Below are 20,126 nucleotides of genomic sequence, written 5' to 3'. Positions count from 1 at the left end.
AAAATACATACAAAGCAGAACACAGCTAAATGTATCAAAAGCATGTCTCTGTGATATTAGAATTTTCTGAGACAATGAATTTTGGTTTTTCATTTTTTTTCCCTGTAAGAGGTTTTTATTTAAAATAATTTTTGGACAAAAAAAAATCGCAATATATCGCCTTGCTTATAGTATCGCAATATATCGGGATATATCGTATCGTGACCCCTCTGTTATGGTATGTACAGTAAAGTATCGCCAAATTCTTGCCAATACACAGCCCTACTTAGCACCCCATAAAACACATCTAACTCAATCTGTATTTAACTGAATTAGTGTCAAAAATCAAAGATTTATTTTGTTTCATCTGAGCTGTTGGTTGAACAGAAGATCAGTCTTCAGATACAAACAAGCTCACTGTACTCAGTGTTAGAACGTGACTGTTTTAGTTCTTATTTCGCATTTTAGAAATCTTTTTCCACAGCTAGAAGGTAAGTTCCTATCCAGCAGAACACTGAACAACAAAGCATCAAACGGAYGACCAAAGGTGTAAAATCATAGGAGCAAAGCAAAATTCAAAGCAGGCCCGGTGCCTGGATGTGGTCATTAGTCTGAGAGCCGCACAGAGTTTTCATGTGGGCACGTTAATGTCTGAACATCCAGCCGTCACCCACACTGAAACTAAACGACAACAGGCTGCTGTGAAGTGGCCGATTTCCTGCAGGAAGCTGGGGGCAGCTAATGAATCACATTAAGTGTGGAGGACGAGCAGCTGCCAGAGTGCAGAGCAACATGCTGCAGGTTCAGGCAGCTGTCACTCAGTCAGGGACCCAAGAACTCSTTCAGTCATTTATTTATTTAAAGAGCCGAGTTGATCCTGACTGGACTGACAGAAGAGGAAAAACTAGAAGCTGTCAAACTCATTAAMCTGCCTCTGTTAGGATGGGATAGAAGTAAGAATAAATCCAACTTGAACCACTGAAATGACAAGTATCTGAAGTTTTGGACATTATTTTGTGTAATTGGAGTTTAATATAGTGCAATGCTTCACTTTTCTGTACCAATTCCACACGACTGCAAATATTTAAGGGTTACTGAGTGTAATCCAGACTTTTTTCCTATTTGGTAAAAGAAAAAGCTGCAGAACTGATCTTAAAGAGATGCACACAAGGATTATTTCACCCTCTAATCCAGGGGTGCACAAACATTTTCCCTGAGAGGGCCAAAATTAAAATCAATCTGAGGGTCGTGGGCAAAATGCAATAACCTAAGAAATGCAAATACTTAAAGAGTAACTTACCCCAAAGTTAACTTTTTTTAGCTGATAAACTGTCTAGAATGCGTCTAAAATGTTATATAGTACTGTTTCTGTGCTAATTTTGATGTTTTTGTGCGTATTTGTTCAAATCTGTAACATTTGGTCTAAAACGTCTTTTTGCTGCTCATACGGGTAGAGCAGTGGTTCTGCAGGCTAATTAGCATATTGGTTAACGGCTCTCCACGGTGACGTGCTTCTCCACAGTTTCACCACAGCGGCTGTGTTCTGGTATAAAAGCCTCTCTCTAAGACACGCCCCGGCAGCAGTCAGAGGGTGGAACAGTTAGCAAGATTAGCATGATCGTCTGTTGACCTTCAGCCTCGGGTGGGGAGAGCTGACTGCTGCTTCCCCCCCCACGCACACACACACACCAGCAGTACTTCCTGCACAGCGGGAGGGAGGAGGAAAAAAAAGGCAGAAACACAGCGGGGCAGCTGCAGCCCTAACGGACCAAACTTCAGTCAAACAAGACCCAACACTTTTATTCCTGATTTAAACTAGTGATCTTGTGAGCAGCTGCAGCTGTATGCTTTTGTTTTTTATGTCAGGCTGTCGCGGAGCGCTCCACTCCTCTGTCCGAGGCTGGTGTGATGTGAGGCGGACAGCTCAGCCGAGGCTGTCGCGTTCTCTCGTCATGGCCACACTTCCGCTCTCTAACCCCCCACCCCCCCTAACCAATTTGATGGATTTTTCTAATTTTGCCTTGGGGCGGAGTTATCTTTTCACAGGGGGGTAAGATACACTTTAAGTAAAGTTGTTTAGTTTTTTTATGATTAAGCTAGCAGCCAGTGTGTTTGCACACATTCTTTAGCTTTTTTTGTTTTCAGCCTATGGACATGGAGAAAATTCAACGTATGCTCAGGCAGCAAAGGCTCATGGGACTTTTCATAATTTAAAATTTGAGTATGTGTGGTCTTATAAAAGGTGTGCAAATCTATATATGGCCTTAAATCTAATCTAAATGTCTCTTGTAGTTACTTGTATTTTATATTTAATCTTAACATAATTRCAATCTAGTAACCAGGACAACTGCTGGTGGACAAAACCAAATGGCTCGGCGGGCCAATTTTGGCCGAYGGGCCCCACTTTGGGCACCTCTGCTCTAATCTACTAATAATAACTTAAAAACAGAGCAGAGAACAGATATTTCTAGAGAATTTATGTCAAAATTTAAAAGAAAAAAGTAAATMATTTCTTTAAGTCACCAACAAACAGGTGCATTTGATGATACAAGCTCAGTTTTCTGCAGGATTCCTGGAGTTTCCAACCAATTAGCCTGCAGAACATAATAGTTTTCAGAAGCACAGATCCCTTCATGCCTCTTTTTACATTGCATCAGTTCAGCAGCAGCTGCTGCTGTTTTCTGCTGACCGCGAGCACCAACAGTGTTTATTAACTTATTATATGTTAGAGATGTTCTGAACCACCGGTGCAAAAACTCTGCTGAGTCTGAAAGACGACGAGGAGCRTGTCACAGATCAGCGCTAATAAGAGMGTTTTCACTGAAGACGTKTGGAGGTGTGTGATGTTTGCTTTAACATAAAGCCACCTCATCAGTGGGATGTCAAACGTCGACAGATCCGTTCAGATGTGCTAACTGGAGAAGATAAAAGAGAAGCTGTGCTCCTCAGAAGAGTTCCCTCCTCTCCTGTGTGCGACGGAGATCAGGCCAAACAAAGCGCCAACAGGCTGAAAGTAATAAAACCTGCTCCCAGTCGTAATAAAACAGAGATGAGATGTGAAATAAACCCAGATATTTGGGGACATGACAATCCTGCAGGAGGCAGAGCTCTAACGACTGCCCTGCATTCATCTACAGCTAAAATATTCWGTTTATTCTCTTCTAATATCTCCTCTTTATGCATCAAACAAACCAGAAAAGCAAATAAATATTAATTTTAAAGACATTTTACCTCAAGGTTTTTAAGTCAGTATAATGTTATGTTGTTGTAATTGCTATAATGCTGCGCTCCAGTTGTWTCGGAACTCGAAATTCTGAAGCCGGAATGACATCAGTTCCAAGCTGACAACGTTTCAGTTTCAAACACTGGAAAAAGTGTTTCTATTATTTTGCTCTGCAACAATAAAACGTACAATAATAGTGATCTATGAGGTATTTTGAGTGTACAAACAGTGTTAAAACATATATTTTAACTATCAGTATAAAGCATTACAAGTGCGTCTGACGTAATGTAAAATAACACAGAACAAAGCCGCGTTTGTTTACATGCAAGAGTAGCAACGTTAGCGGTTAGCTTGGACAAGCATGCTAGTACGCTACAAACATTAAACAAATATAAAAAGGGAAAATAAACAAACAAATTACACTCGTTTTTATTCTGCCTCCTCTCTTCTTACTTTCTGTCTGTTAAATAATGGGGATGGTGCTTGTGCACGTTTGATTACAGCTCAACATTAGCCGTTAGCTTTGAGAAACATGCTAATGATAGCGCGACCGCTGACAGTTTCATGCGCGCAGCAGCCATGTTGAAGTGATGACGTAACGCATGCTCGGGCTGCTCGGGTATGGTTTGGATGCGCCGACCTCTCGACTCGAAACTACGACTTCAGGGGGCGTTCCAGTTGAAAAATAGAACTCGGAGGCTCGAAAATACRACCTCCGARGACAACTGGAACGCAGCATAAGCCCCGCCCCMTCTTTTCTCCTGAAGAGAAATAAACAGCCTTATGTTGGAGCTGAAGAAACAGATGGACACTCTGGTGGAAGACGTTTGAATTCGAGAGGTTTCACAGAAAGCCTCTCAGCTTTAAACTGGAGCTTTCATGCTCAATAAGCCACTGAAGCCCAGAGGGGCTGCAGGACTTCGRGCCTAAACGTTTCTGCTCTGCTGCTCTTCATGCCGGAGCTCGGGGTATCGATCGCTTGAACAACAACCAGGCCACTGCTTCACTGCTTAATCAACCGTCCACTGCAGAAACACTAACAATTAGACAGGAAGCGACACCCCGTGGAGCCGCTTCTCCAGACTCGGGATGTTCTGCACAATTAGCTGTGACCTCTAAAAGCCAGCGTCCTCCAGACTGATYGGTTCAGACATGTCTCGGGTTGTTTGTGTCAACAGTTCACCCTATRGTCTTGGACCATTTGACAAACACAAGAGTTATGACTGGAGATGTTAAAAAAYAAGCAGAAYCAAGTGTCAGCCGAGGTAACGGAGTAATTAGCTGTAAATAAATCGGCACATCGCAGCCGTCTGATGCTTTGCYGCTGTGCACAGCGTCCTGCAACAGACTGTCAGTCCCTCAGTCCCTCGTTTCATTGTGACTTTAATCATTCGTGTCACGCAGTGAAACTCTCCCACATACTGCTGAGCCCTGGAATAAATGCCTGAAAAGCTGAATGTGCTGCAGTAATAAGACGGTGCACAGGATTTGGACAAAGACATATTACAGCCTGAAATCTTTTTGTGTTTGGATTTTCTTCCACGCTTTCCCTGACATCAACTTTCTCCCTCCGGCTTTAGAAACAAACCGGTTCGTTTTAAAAACCCGAGCTTTCCCTTTAATTTGMAGGTCTTTACTCGAGTCTGTTTAGCTAAAACTCCAGTTAAACAGCTGAAGGGATAAACAGGAAGCACTTGTGCTGGTTGTGGAAAAGGGCCCGCCCACCATGTGTTATCAGAACACCTACAGACCYGAGCGTGTTTTGTCCAATCACACCTCCACTCAGGCAGTTACCTGCACATGAGAGGGAAAAGCTTCCAGTTCACCTGCACAGACTATCATCATATTTTAAGGAATAACCAGAGAAATCCATTAGAAACCAGTTTAACTGGAAACATTCTGCACAATGAATGTTGTGAAACWTGATTATTCTCATAATATCTGTGGTTTTTAGCAATCCTGCAGTCTTAAATAACCAGAACGTCGTTATCAGAACTTAAATTTCTACAAATTACACTTTAGAGCAGAAACAGGTCGCATAAAAGATGGAAGAGGGCATTATTTTTTTTGTTGACACTGAAACAGGGCTGCACCTATGTGTAATAAAACTGCCATTTTAAAAACGTTTGTGWATAATTTTATGTTTATTAAACCAACATTCAGTGCAGTAACTTAAAATGTTTCAGGCTCAAATGCACGTTGAACAGTTGTACTTTTGTTTCATAAAGATAAATATAAAACGTTTGAAGAAACCAAAAGATTTATTCTTATTGTACAAGATGGCTTGGGTGCGGACTCCTGCTTGGTTCTGGTAAAAAGTTGCTGTTGTTTTTATACTTTAGTAAACTTCTCATATTTAGCTTTGTGCAACATGTTGTAGTGGCGACTTATATTAAAATCCTTCATGGCCTTCCTCTAAGGCCTGCGTCACACGGAAAGATAATCACGCCGATTTTTGCTCTTCAGACAATCTTAAGAAAGTCCAGATTATGGTGATGGCTCTAAAGATAATCACAGCAGATATTCCCGCCGTGGGTGGGGAGTTAAGAGTGACCTAGTCGGCTCGGAAGGACGTCGGGACCGCTCCGACCTCAAATCGGGGATATTCAACATGTTTGATTTTTTGGCCCGATATCACAGTGGGTGTAGTGTTCACCCTGAGCTCTCAGCCTGTTGAATGAGACGTGTAGCCAATCAGAAAGTGAGGTGATGTAAACACGGAGGGGATTCCAAAATACACAAAAATAATAGTAATAAAAAAAAAACGTCATAACTCACCAGAAAGTCTGCTAGATGTTAAAAGTCCTACAAAATTGATTTTCCTCTGGTAAAAATAGTCCACAAACGATCAACATTATTTCTTCCTTGTTGYAAATGTTTATTTACTCTGAACTCACGTCTCTCTGGAGGTCACGTGAGATTTTTCCTCAGACATATGAATTATCGCGAGATTTCAGGAAGCCTCGCGTGATTTAATATCTGACATCTGAATGTTCATGAATAAAATATCTTTTCGCGTGTGGTGTGTTGTCTCTTGCCGTGCGACTGTACACCACACACTGTAGGACCAAACCTGGTAGATCCATGATATTTTAGCCTCACGTGTGGGCTCTCTCAGTCTTTGAAAATCGTCCGACTGTTTTAAAATCTTGCAGTGTGATGCAGCCATAAGCAGATTAAACGCACAGGTTTACCTTGAAACTCTGTGAACCTCCCAAAATCAAAACAATATTTGTTTTTTAACTTAAATTGCTTTTTTAAATGGAAAAAAAAACATCAGGGCCTGACGTTAGTCACTCATGGACCACGTATGGCTCGCGAGCCACCAGTTGCCTATCCCTGCTTTAGAGACTAAAGAGCTCCATATTAACACCGCAGAAATCCAGGAGCAGATCTTCTCATTCATWTCGACCTAAACTAAAACTAAAGAGTCAAACTCTCCCAGCAGCAGGAGTTTATCTACAGTTTGTGATTTTAACTCTAACTAACTGCCAGGTTTATCTGCACCACATGCTGGCCTGAAGCCATCGAGGCGGTGTTTTCTTRGCACCCACATCGGCAGAGTCAAAACATTACGTCATCGTTCCGAGTCTCGGCGCCACAGACTGACCTGCATCTCCTTGTCTCCGTACTTGGACGAGTGCTTGCTGCCCTGGCTCTTCCTGCGCAGCTTCTTCAGCTCCGCCTGGCATTTCTCCAGACTCTCCCCTTTGCTTTTGTGCTCCATCTGGTACTTCTTCAGGGCCGCCTGAGGGGGGCACCACAAATTCAGCAGGGGTGGTGGGGGGTGAATGTTGGCAACAACATAAAACCTTCAAATGACGAGCTTCAGTCAGTTCCCAGAATGCACTGCACATAARGTATGATTTGTCAACAGGACAGCCATTCATCTCCACTTTATCTACATCTTAACGCATTTCTTATTTATCAAACCAACATCCCTTTAATGCATCAAGCCGTTCTGGATCCACAGGGCGGACCAGGAAGTGACTTACATAACTCGGTGCTGCCGTTAGAATAAAGATGAAACAACTGATTTCATAAGAGTATTTCAGCCGGACCCCCCAGAGAGGTGGGACTGAAGTGGAGCAGATTTATTCAGGCTCATCGTGGTTCAGGTACGATGTTACATAATGGATCTGAGGCTCCTCCAGTAGAACTGAACCAAAAGAAACTGAAGCTAAAATCTGAGTGTTTTTATTTGAATTCTCCTTAGTTTAACTAAACCAAACAATAAATGTAAACTTTTCCAAATGTGGGGTTCTGTTTTATGGTAGCAGTTCTCAGAGTTAGGGTCAGGAATAAAAACAATAATGTGACAGTTTTGGAACAATTTTATATGATTTATAACTTTTTTCTTTAATTATGAGAAAGCTTCATGATTCTTCTGAACACCCTCTGCAGCTGAAACTTGACTAAATGAAACTTTGGATTTGTTTTGTGTTTTGACAGAGCGGTTGTCGTGGTTGTAAAAGCGTGGAACAAAAGAGAGTCTTACGTTCAGGTAGCGAGCATCCAGCTCCACCTTCTTCTCCAGCTCGGTGAGCAGCTCGTTGTGGAAAGACTTGAGCTGCAAAACAAAACAAAAAGAAAAACACAAACCTCAGAAACAATGAGCTCGATTAAGCAAACCTCAAAACAGTTACGTCCACAACCACAGCGATGTATTTATAAATGTGTTTTAGTGCTGCACTGCCTGCATGATTAGAAGGCGTGCATTTGTTTTGGGTTTTGGAGGGGACACACCCAGAGGTTTACCAGAGGAGGCTCGGCATGTATCGTACATACCGAGGCAAGTCTGCTTCTGCATGAGAACCAGGCATGACTCCATTTAGATGCAAAGTATTCTCTTTGTCTTAAAGTTATTAAATTCACTGTACAGATACGAAGGGTTTTAAAGCAAAACAATTTGATTTTGCTGCTATTTAAGAATAAATCTGAGCCACAACAGAATAAACAAATCATCCAGTTACTGCAAAGAACAAGATACTTTAAAAAATCCTCCACAAAAATACCATTGTATTTATTCATGTATAATACGAACCCCCCCTTTTTTTTTAGCTTAAAAAGCATAAAAAAATTTAATCCTCAAACTACCTCCAATTTCATACAGACTTCAAGATTTTTCAGCCTTTGCAGTCTTTATACATATCAGTAAAATGATCATTGGACTGTTCATTTTATTTTAACAACATATGTACTAAAAGGTATTTTGACAACAAATATATATCAGCTGTAGCAGCATCATATGAATTCTGGCATTTTACACATAGTCCACCAGGAGGCGCCAACACAAAAGTCAGAGACTTCACATGAGATTTGGGCCATCTTCAAGGGGAAAAGCAGATTACATCCTGCTCACGAGCACCCCCCCTCTGGTGGGGAAACTTTTTTCAGGGATACAAACATTTTCAGAACACCGGTAGACGGCAGCCATTACAGACGAACATGTCTTTGTTGTTGTTCGAGGAGCGACTCGGTCACACGCTAATGTCATTAATTTATCATTACTGAGCTGCAGGACTGCCCCCCCTTTTTTTCACATCATGTCACCTGTCTGGATCTGTTATTATCTCGCTCTGAAGCACGGAGGAGTGTAAGAGGTGAGCTGGTTTCAGCTGCTTTTTTACAACGCGGTCTCATTTCTGGACTCAGGCATTTTGCCGATATTTCAGTTAAAATACACAAGTAAAAATATTTATCCGAGTATAATACTACCCCCCAACTTTATGGATGATTTTATGGATCAAATTTTACATGTTATAGTTGAAAAAAATACAGTAAGTTTCTTTTATTGCTGATATAATTGAGCTATTTTCTCTTTGAGAAACTGACATAAAAGGACTTCTCTCTGCAATGGCTGTACCGTAATTTTCATTTATTCAGTTTCTGTAAACAAATGAAGCTACAGAAAATGCAGGTGAGGCAAATAAAAACGCTGCTTTTTTAAGACATAAAAATGTGCTGGGACTGAGCAACAACGTCCCCATCTGTTTGTCTGGCTTTAGTAACATCAGCACCACATGCTCACCATCTCCTCGAGCTGGATCTGGATCTGTCTGTGCACTTCAGCCATCTGAAAGAGCACATCCCCTGCAGAGACGAGACAGAGAACAAAGAGGCGATAAACAAAATCAGGCGGAGGAGAGACCAGGGAGTGTGAGAGCGCTACACCGAATCGTGCAAACTTCCAACAACCATGCAGCCAGACGGGTGAGCCTGACGGACGAGATGGAACAGCTGACGTGATGCAGACAAAAACTCAAAACTGTGGGAGAAATCAAACTGAAAATGTTGCACAGATGTGTTTAACGGCAAATCAAAGAGTCAAACAAGAAACCTACAGAAAACAAAATTCTTGAGTTTCATCTTTCCTTCCTACCTAGAGCTTAAAACATTAATGCTATAAAAACACAGGAGTCAAATCTTTAGCGTTTCTTCTATTCATTAAAGACATGTTGAGAAAAAAAAACACCAAAAAGCAAAATCCAGAAATAAAAAAATCTAACCTAAAAAAAAAAAAGAAAAAAAGTGATTCATGCAGCCAAGGAGGTGTTTTAAGATACCTACATGCTGTCTCTTCTGAATATGCAAAGCATTGTAAAAAAACAACAAAAAAGATCTAGTTTTAGTAAAAACAGATTAAAACCTGAAGACAGCAACAAATCAAGCTATCCTGAAAAACAAAAATAAGTAACAGGTTTTTACACAGATATAAACACTTAAAAACACTCATATAATTCAGTAGCCCATACTTATATTTTGTTTTACTTCTTTAAAAGTTAATAATTTACGATGCAATCACAACAATCTTTCAAAAAAATATGACCAATGCTGATGCTTTTATTTATCAAATTGTTTTTTTAAAGTTTTTAAATTGGATACATAAATTACGTTAACATTTTCCTCAAAAATCCAGTATCATTTGAGCAACTTGGCTTAAACTAATAATGTTATTATACTTTATATCTGAGTTTGTTCTTGTCATAAATTATACTAAATCTGACACAAATCAGATTCAGACTCATTTCTTTAGCTTTTCATTCTAAGCAGCCAAACTTTGTGGTTTTAATCTGTAGTTCTTCAGGCTTTTTGAAGGACTTCCTTTGGACTCTGGTTCCCCCTCCACCAGGGGCGGAGCCAGAGGGGTGGCTGGGGGTGGCACCCCTGGCATTTGATTGGCCACCCCAGGTACCACCCTGAAGGGGATCTTAGATTTTCTAGTTGCATTTTGATTTTGTTAGATTCTTCTCTAATACTACTGTACTTTTACATTTTTTGGCTGTGTGCATTTAAAAATGGCTGAATTAGAGCACTTTGTAAAATTAGCGTTAGCATTAGTGATTAGCCTAATTTGGGTTTACCATTGTTAATGGGCATGTGATCATTCTTAGCTACTCCACAACAAATGTCATCTCATTAATTCTTAAAATGGCTGAATTTTAGACTTTTAAACTTAGCTGTGGTGGCCATTTTTAATTTTTGATTAGCATTTATTATTGGGTAAAAATTGTTTTGGTTGCTTCAGCATTAATCTTCAACTTTGTGTGTCTAAAATGGCTGAATAATCAGTCGTGACTAGCATTTGGCATGTTTTTTGAATAATTCTTAGCTACGATCTCACAAAATTTCAGCACAATATTTCTTAAAACAGCTGAATTAAAGCTATTTCAAATTAGCTCTGTCGGCCATCTTAAATTACTTGTGACCTGTCTGCACTGTGACTGCTGGATATGGGCACCAGTGACCCCCGTGACCCTGAAAGGAATAAACTGGTATCGATTATGGATAAATGAATGGCCATCTTGAATTTTCAAATTCTGAATGCTTTCCTTTTTTTGTATGTGCCCCCATAAAGTCACCCTGGCCACGCCCCRTGCCACCCCTTGCCAAAAAGTCTAGCTCCACCCCCCGCCCACTCAGATTTGGTCCAATGATTYTATCTGATCATGTTGTGTCCTGAATGCGACTGAAACTAAGTARCGGTAAAGAAAGACCCTCAGGAAACCTGAAAACCTGTCGATCCAGGCCACAAAAAAAGTCTGGCTGCTTGGAAGCAAAATATTTCAACATTTATGCTGATTTACTGTAAAAAACACATCAAATAATTTCCCCAAACAAGAGTCAAAAGTGAATAAAAAACATCTTATAAAACATGTATATGACCTTTAACATATTGTTTTATGCCATGCAGGACACAGTCTGTTAACAGATATATTCAGGATGTGACAATATGATACAGATATAAAACAAAGTGAAGTGACCGGATCTGCAGCCGCAGCACCACTGCGGCCCAAACGAGCCTGTTAGCGTATGATACTGGCACTCTCCTCCCTCCTGCATAACGACTGCTGACACCGTGTCACAACACTGAGGTTTTCTCCCTGTCTGCTGTGAAAGGAACGAGTGCTTAAGACACTGGACAGAGGGGGGCAGCCAAAGGGGACGCAGAGGGGGCTGTCTGGACAGGATTAATGGGCTTAATGGAAGTGCTGCAGTCATGCAGAGGAGACTCAGGTGGAGAAGAAGGGATTAGGTTAATGTCAGAGCAGGTGGTGGACGGCTGAAGGCTGGCTTTCATTCATTTGTTTCTACAAGTTTGATGAGATTTAGAAAACTAACGTTACTCCTGCAGCTAATCGGAACAATAAATGTTTAACTAATGTTTGCAGAACAGCTCATCGAGACCTGAGGAAAACACGTGGACAGGAAGTGGATCAGCGAGGCATTGAAATGCACCGATGTGCACTTCCAAACTCCCTCTTTGATTCTTGGAGGRCACCCAACACCCCCTCCCATCCCATCCATTAAAAACCAGCCACCGGCCATCAGCCGGGCCACAGCAGCCAGACTGAGCTGAAACGGCTCGATCACACACACAATTAGGCTAATGTTGACTCCTGCCCGGGGGGCAGGAAACAGCAGGGGGAAGGCTGCATCACATAAAAACATCTCAAGGAGATATCWGGTAGAGAATAATGACAGATGATACAGAATTTCTTCACAAAAGAAATCATTTCAGCCAATGATTGGTGGAAATGGGCCATAACCCCCCATGACCCAGCTGACAGACAGGTAAAGAGAAAGTGGAGTAAAACGATCTTTATTATAATAAAAGATGTCAGGTCAAGAGTGTAAAAAAACAGAATCCTCTCTCATTTGCAATATTATTCTCATGAGAGTGTGAATACACCTTTTAAAGTCATTACTGAGCATTCTGACTCGGYGCTGCAGGTTCTCATTTCCTGGAGGATCCCCAAATATCTGGATGTTCTTGTTTCGTTGCACCCTTCCAATCCACAATCTCTCCACCTTACATTGTGAAATATGGGACTTCTACCCGGCAGACGTAAGCTGCTTACTGTTAATCAGAGCAGATCACAACATCTGAGGCTTACAGGGAGAAGCTCATTGTTGTCCACTCCCTCAGTGCACAGGTGGATCAATTAAAGAACTCTGCTTATGAAACCACTCTGAACATAAACTTTTCTAATTTATGTTGGTGTCTTATTTTATTTACTTAATCTGTCTTATAAAATAAGCTAAAATAACTTGATTTCACTTACAGATTCTTGAGTTTGGATGAGRAAAAAAACAAGTTTTAAAAATCCAGCTCAACAGATTACATCAGAGAAATAAACCTGCAGTCCCCCCCAAGCTACCAAAATACCCTATATTTGTTTGCGCAGGGTCAGATCTGACTGGAGCTGACATCTGGGTTCATTACCTTAACGTCTACTTACCATGCAGCTCCCGCGCTCAGCACAGAGCACCGGTTAATGGCCGTGTGAAGGAAGGTGTTTTATGCACTGTGTCGCTGCAGAGACCGTTATTATAGAGGCCTGAAAGCAAATAAGTGGCTCTAATCCTCGGAGAGCTGCAGTGAAGGAGCACAAGGTGCTGCAGGGAGATTTGTTCTCATCAAAAGACACATGATGGGCATTATTACTGTMAAACACTTGCTGTGATTGTGTGCAGCAAAATAAAAACACCCTGCAGGTGCACGATTTCCCTCCACACTATTTGTGTTGTGTTAAATTTTAGGCCTGATTTGTCTAAATAATGTTAAAGGGATCCATGATTAGTTGTAACATTAGACTTTATTTGATAAACATTTATTTTAACTGTAAAAATACTGTAGGCTGTTTAGTTTTGTAATTTAAAAAAAATATGTTTCAACACGGACTGAACCATTTTATTTACACGCAAAGCATTCTGGGTAAATGATGATGTGGATAGGTCATCGGTGCAAGGCTGCTAGCGAGCTATATCCACCCTGAAGGTTAATCTTGGACAATATCTGATGATCGACTCTTTTTAAATGAAACCAGAGAGCGTTGACAGAGAGGAGAAGGTAGAAATGACTCAGCTGTAACTGAAAATATGGATGGAGGACAACAGAGCTGCTTCATAGAAGAACCTCAGCTTAGCCTGTTAGTCTTAGCGCTAGCGCCGATGCTATATAGCCTTATACGTATTAGCTCGGTGCTAGCGCGACAAACAAGCTAAACTGAGGTCCTCCATCCATATTTTTAGTTACAGACTGAGTCATTTTTGTGTTCCCCTCTCTGTCATGTGGATGGAGGACCTCAGTGACGAGAGGAGAATGTGTAGCGCTGAGCTAATACATATATATGGTGATAGCATCTGGGCTAATGCTAAAGCTAACAGACTAAGCTGAGGTTCTTCTTCCATGAAGCAGCTCTGTTGTCCTCCATCTATATTTTCAGTTCCAGGCTGAGTCATTTCTACCTTCTCCTCTCTGTCAACGCTCTCTGGTTTCATTTAAAAGAGTCGATCATCAGATATTGTCCAACCTTCAGGGTGGATATACTGTAGCTCGCTAGCAGCCTCGCACCGAGGACCTATCCACGTCATCATATACCCAGAATGCTTTGCGTGTAAATAAAATGGCCCCATCCGTGTAATATATTTAAAAAAATTAGAAACTAAAAACAACCTMCAGTATTTTTACAGTCTTTATTTTGCAGTTAAAATAAATGTTTATTAAACAAAATCTAATGTTACAACTAATCATGGATCCCTTCAAAAATCTACAGATCAAACATACTTCTATAGAAGGTCCATCCATCTGACCTGTGCTAAAGACTGCAGCGTTTCAAAGCCAAAAAGACAGAATGAAGAAAATGGTCATGATTATTGCTGCAGTTACTTGGTGCTGAAGGTGAGTAACTTTGCATCAGACGGTGGCTAATGGAGGAAAATATAAAAGAGCTGACAGTAAGAGACGAGGGGCAGACATGTAAAGAATGACAAAATATAAAACCTGATCAAGTTTTGACATGTGGTCAATACGATTCCTGACACGACAAACTTGTCACTTCTCTCCACTAATTGCCTACCACAGAGAGAGAAAGAGTAAAAAAAAAATCTGACAGCTAAAGATTTTTTTAAAGGACCTTACGGCGATCCATCAACTGCTCCGTCCCCGTCCGTCTCCAAGGACTCGGCACAATGGAGACAAAGAAGATGGATTTGTTCTAAAAACGAGCTCGTCTCRTGGATCTGACTACCAAAAAGACAAAACAGACAAGCTGGAGGGGGATTCACTGACAGCTTCACACTGCCGCTTCGTGACAATAAGTTAATAAAAAGCTGTGAAAAGCAATTTGTTTTGAAGAGAATCATTCCCACGTGGACAGAAAACAAAAACCCCTAACAGATTCAGAAATGACTGTTCTTCCTGCACAAAGTAGTGTGCACTTAGCACTGAGAACTAATTTGTTTCTGAGCCTTTATGCTTTAATATCAGCATCATTAAGTTACTATTTGGAACAAAGCAACACCTCAAGGACGTTTTTTCCAGTCCAACTCATTACCATCATTAGTTAAAATCAAACCCCTGCAGCTCCTCACTGATCCATCACCAAACGGGTGCTGAAAGATAAAGAGACAGCTCGTTTAAAGGCTGATGAAGACAACGGTGAGAACAGATGTGGTGGGATGTCCAACAGGTGAGTTGGATCAAAGTCCTGGTGCTCAGGTCGCTCTGCTGTGCTGGCTCCTGGTCTCTGATCAAATCAAAACCTGACTGACAGCCGCTAATGAGCCGGGAACAAATGGCTTCTTGTGTCTTTGTTACTCCGGCTCCTTGTCTTCATTAGGCGTCTTCGTCTCTTTCCCTGTTCCTCTGAGTCCACCTGAGGAGACTCGAGGACTTTCTGCCAGGGCGAACAGCTTGAGAGGAAACTAAATGAGTGTGTTGGGCTGTTCTGATAACACGCAGACACCCTCGTCACTGATAGCTCACATGGGCTTTATTGATTTAACAACACTAAGTTAACACAAGACTAGATTGAAAGTAGACGTCTCCAGATGCATTTTATACACATTTTACTCCCAGATGTTTCATCTAAAGTGATGTTTTGCGACACCTGAAGGGAGAAAACTAAGTCAAATGTCTCAAGGTGGGACATGAGTCAATAGGGTTGAAAATAATGTACATGGCCAAGAATACAGTTCTGCATGTTGGCTGTGTCTCAATACAGGGGCTGCCTCCTCCTGAGTGTGCATTACATCACTGCGGCCTCTTCTCATGCATCCCACAAAATCCCAAAATCTAAGTTTAGCAACTTAGCCGATGAAATTCATGTTGCAATGAGATGTTAAATAAAATGGAACTACGAGGGCTGATACTGGAGCTAAACCCAAATTATTAATATTTTATTTACTAGATGTGCAACAATACACGTATCTGCATCGAACCGTTCAGTACAGTGCTTTAGGATCAATACACACTATGCATGGATCAACACGCACTATGCGTGGTTCAACAAGCACTATGCGTGGTTCAATACGCACTATGCATGGATCAACACGCACTATGCATGGTTCAATACACACTATGCATGGATCAACACGCACTATGCATGGATCAACACGCACTATGCGTGGTTCAACACGCACTATGCGTGGATCAACACGCACTATGCGTGGATCAACACGCACTATGCGTGGTTCAACACGCACTATGCGTGGTTCAACACGCACTATGCGTGGTTTAATACGCACCATGCATGGTTTAATACGCACCATGCATGGTTCAATACGCACCATGCATGGTTCAATACGCACCATGCATGGTTCAATACGCACTAAGCATTGAACAACACAGATTTTTAAAATTTATTTTATCAGCTCAACTTCTGAAGATGCTCTGTGTTGAAGCATCAGTGAATCTGTGTTCGACTACTCTACCTAGACTGCACTGTCGAGCACAGATCCACTGAGAAACTTGTTGATTCAGCAACATTTAATTAAAAAACTTGTCGTTAAACGAATGTTCATAAATAATTTCTATAAATTGCAAGTTAAGAGGAGCATGGAATTTTGTCTTTTTTTTTTGTATAGATAAAATATCGAATCTTGAGACTAAAGTATCAAACTGAACCGAATCATTAAAAACACTTTTAGAAACACACTATAAAGACCAGTTCATAAACGCTTTTAGTTTGGTTTAAAATAGACATATCCAGTTTTTAAATCCTTCTGTCTCACATTAAAATCCTTCAGTTGGGTCTATATAAAGTGGAACTGCAATGCTTTGGTCTGAATTCCTCCTTATTGTAACCTCACAAGCCCCGCCCCTTTTCTGAGGTGTCTCAGATCAACTCGTTTTAAGGCTGTCTCTTTAAATCCAAACGAGGTGCTTCAAACCCCACCCCTCTGCAGCTTCCAGACCAGTTCCTTCTAGTTTGACAGAGGGGTTTGCGACTATGTAGCTACGCAGAAACATTTTATTTACAAATTAATTAAAAGACGTCAACAAGGGAAGACTTGTCCATCCAGCCTTACATGTTGGAGCCAGAGTCTGGGATCACCAAATTGTAGGTAAGTCCAGACCTTATTTAGAAGTTCCATCAGAAATAATTTGACATAACAGTTCAGAAAACATAATACAAAATAAAGAAAACTGAACGAGTTGAAAAATATGGCCTAAACAGAATATAATGATACTGTACCTCTGCAGCACCAGGAGAGACTAAATTCAACTTTTCTGCCTCCTCGAGACTCCAAGTCCACAACAAAATGTGTTTAACAGCTAAATAAAAAAGTAGATTTTGCAGATATGTCCCCTTTAAGACACATCTCTATATTAATCTAGTGTGTTGAATAATGACATGGAAATATGTCTCATGTTTTGGTTCCTTCTTAATTAAAAAGGTAGCTTAAATATTTGACACAGCAGGCTACCTTCGAAATGAATTAGTTAGTCATCCTGACAAAAAGACCACTGGCATGAGAGTGAAGTAAAACAGACGGGCAGAGACTGACTGGAGTTTCAAACTGCATGAATTAAATCAAATATTTGGTCAGTGTTCTTCATCAAAGGAAGTCTTATCTGGAATAACACGCTCAATGAAACTAAACTGATTGCATATTTCAAAACAACTCAATTATTTTGCTTAAAAACTCAATAAGCACAATAAATTGAAACCGTTTTATTCAATTTAAACTCTATTTAAAACCATTTTAATCAGAACTTGATGTGTGTTTAATCAGTCGTTTTAACGAGGAGCTGAAGCATCCTCCGCAGGATGATTGAGAACTTTTCAAAGCTTCAAAAAACACTGTGAAAGGGACTGAATTCACACTGGGTTTGAGTCTCTGGGGAAATATGGAAGTGCTGCCTGAGAAAAAATTAGGGTCAGGTTCAGGTCTCTAGTTTTTTTAATATATAAACTGTGAGGCACAAAGGGAACAACGGAACGTATTAAAAAGTAAAAATGTCTTGGTGCCTCAAGACTATAAAAAAACGGTCCCCCTTTGTGAATCTTTAATTTTCTTTGATCCCGCTTTGTTTTTACTTTTGCTGTTCATACTTCTGCWGCTGCCGTCGCTGAATTTGGTTATGCAACACTGTAACCCAGAGCCACGGGAACATATGAGAAGGGATGAAAACAGAACAAAGAGATTAAAATGAGCTGATGATGTGCTCACAGTTGGTCCTCACAAGACCTTCTGAAAAATACAGCTCATCAATTCTTATCTATTCTTTCATAAATCTGTGCGGATGGCTTTTCCTTACAGAGAAGCCCAAAAAAAAAGGCGACACGAGAGGCTGGAAAMTGAATACAGAGCAGGTTCAGATCTAGAGTAAGATTTTTTAAAACGAAGCACAGTGACGAWTTTCCTCCAGCCTGTTCCCTCAGGTTTCTGCGCCGGTGCAGACCTGAGGAAGTTCCACCTCTGCCCAAAATCGCACGGCAATACCGGAGTCCTTATATGGGCAGAGAGGGGAACCGGAACTGCAGGAGCTTCCTAGTTTTTCCTCACATCGATGCCCATATAAAGCATACGGAAGGCAGAACAAGCCATTTCCAGTGGCAGTGACATCACGACAAACCATTTTTGGGCTGCGGCTCGAGCATCGTACTCCGTTTCTCCTCCTCCATCAAAGCCGCTCCGGTTCAGCCATTTTTTTTTCATTCGATCTATTTTTGGAAACAAGTGCTGAGTCGGCATGCTCTCCCAGCGCTGCCTGAGCTCCCACATCACTGCGGGGGTGTTCACACACAGAGCAGATGAGTGGGATGACACTCGGCTCGTCTCTCTCCGCGCAGGATGTCAAGCAGCAGAGCAGTTGGTCAAACTCTGACAGCTTTGGGTAAATTACGAACAACGGCGTGAAACGGTGGCATCATATCCTCTTCCTGTGCCAGCTCCTCGTGGCATCAGACGTGGAACGTGAGCCCTCCATATCAGTTTATTCTGGGACAAATGCAGACAATCATGATCCTTTTTTCAAACATAGCGTTAATCATTCCGTCTGCTCCGACATGTGGCTGTGTGCAAGTACAATATGTCCTATCTGTAAAGTCAGTGGGTCGTGCTTCAGCCTTCGAGAAATCTGTAACAAACAAAGTCTGACATTTTGGATCCCAAGATAATKCTTTTCATTTTCGCTCTGCAGTGTCTTTAGCTGTTCATTAAAAACTGAATAACGTCATTGTTTCAGTCCGCTGGGGTAAAATCTAGCTGCCAAAATTCAATCCGAGTTCATCCAGTTTAACATCCATCCATTACAACATGCCAAACCATTTTTATATTTTTTTTAAATTTTGCAAATCTGTCTTGAGTTGTTAATTCTAAAGCACGTTCTGTAACGATGGTCACAAACACACAATCCTTCTCATCTACTAATTAACAAACTAACGGGTTTAGCAACTTTTCCACGCAACACCAGCACAAAGCGCTCATTGTTTCCTCTACAGCACAGCAGACAAAAATCCTAAAGTTTGTAAAAAAAAAAAAAAACAAGAACAGAATCTCATCCTGATGGGAAAAGGTCACGAGATCAATAAACTGAATAACTGAAGGGAAAAAGATGGTTTTGATCAGCTACCAGCAGCTCCTCAGACATGTGATCCTAATGAGCCATAGCTGTCCAACATCAGCTGAAAACAATATATTTTAAGCAACATAATGACCTTTTTAATAGAAACTATAAGACTTTAAATATGAAACAAGAAGGTTCCATTCAGCTGGCAGCCACATTATGATCCTTTTCCATTTCTGCTTATTTGCAGATGTCAGAATGTTCTGCACCACAAAAGCTGTAAGACGTATGGTCTTAACCCCCCCAAACTCAGCCACAAACCTTCAGTCAACATCTGCTCTGAGGCCTGCTGATAAACCAGGACAGCATCAATSCACTCTGCTCAGCCTGCTCTGTCATTTAACAGGAGGCAGAAAAAGGTTCTGCCAAGCTAAAGTCCTGCTGAGTCATGGTTGGAAAGAAAGAAAAATCAAAATAGAGCAGGCAACCCCCCCGACACGAATGCACAGTCATGCAAGACACAGAACATGAAGGCGAAGCATCAAAGCGATGGAAACAGGAACGGGATGGATGATGGAAAAAAATAATTTTTGTAAATGTTCAAATTTAAAGGGGGGGGGGGGG

General features: G+C 41.1%; 1 protein-coding gene across 8 annotated transcripts in view; it reads right to left on the bottom strand.

Annotated features, from left to right (window-relative positions):
- The window catches only part of baiap2b (BAR/IMD domain containing adaptor protein 2b), a 67,792-nt gene that overhangs the window by 19,381 nt on the left and 28,285 nt on the right, over positions 1 to 20,126 (bottom strand). For 6 of the 8 annotated variants that reach the window (XM_014024345.1, XM_014024346.1, XM_014024349.1 and 3 more), the window contains 4 exons: positions 9,773 to 9,784; positions 9,234 to 9,295; positions 7,701 to 7,772; positions 6,813 to 6,950 (listed from right to left, as the gene is read on the bottom strand). In XM_014024345.1, coding sequence (XP_013879799.1) covers positions 6,813 to 6,950; positions 7,701 to 7,772; positions 9,234 to 9,295; positions 9,773 to 9,784 — 284 coding nt within the window. The remainder of the gene's footprint in view (positions 1 to 6,812; positions 6,951 to 7,700; positions 7,773 to 9,233; positions 9,296 to 9,772; positions 9,785 to 20,126) is intronic. The other 2 variants (XM_014024347.1, XM_014024350.1) reach the window with 1 other exon arrangement.

The sequence above is a fragment of the Austrofundulus limnaeus genome, unplaced genomic scaffold (assembly GCF_001266775.1).
Source record: "Austrofundulus limnaeus strain Quisiro unplaced genomic scaffold, Austrofundulus_limnaeus-1.0 Scaffold419, whole genome shotgun sequence".
NCBI classification, from domain to species: domain Eukaryota; kingdom Metazoa; phylum Chordata; class Actinopteri; order Cyprinodontiformes; family Rivulidae; genus Austrofundulus; species Austrofundulus limnaeus.
This window is presented reverse-complemented; position numbering and strand designations above follow the sequence as displayed.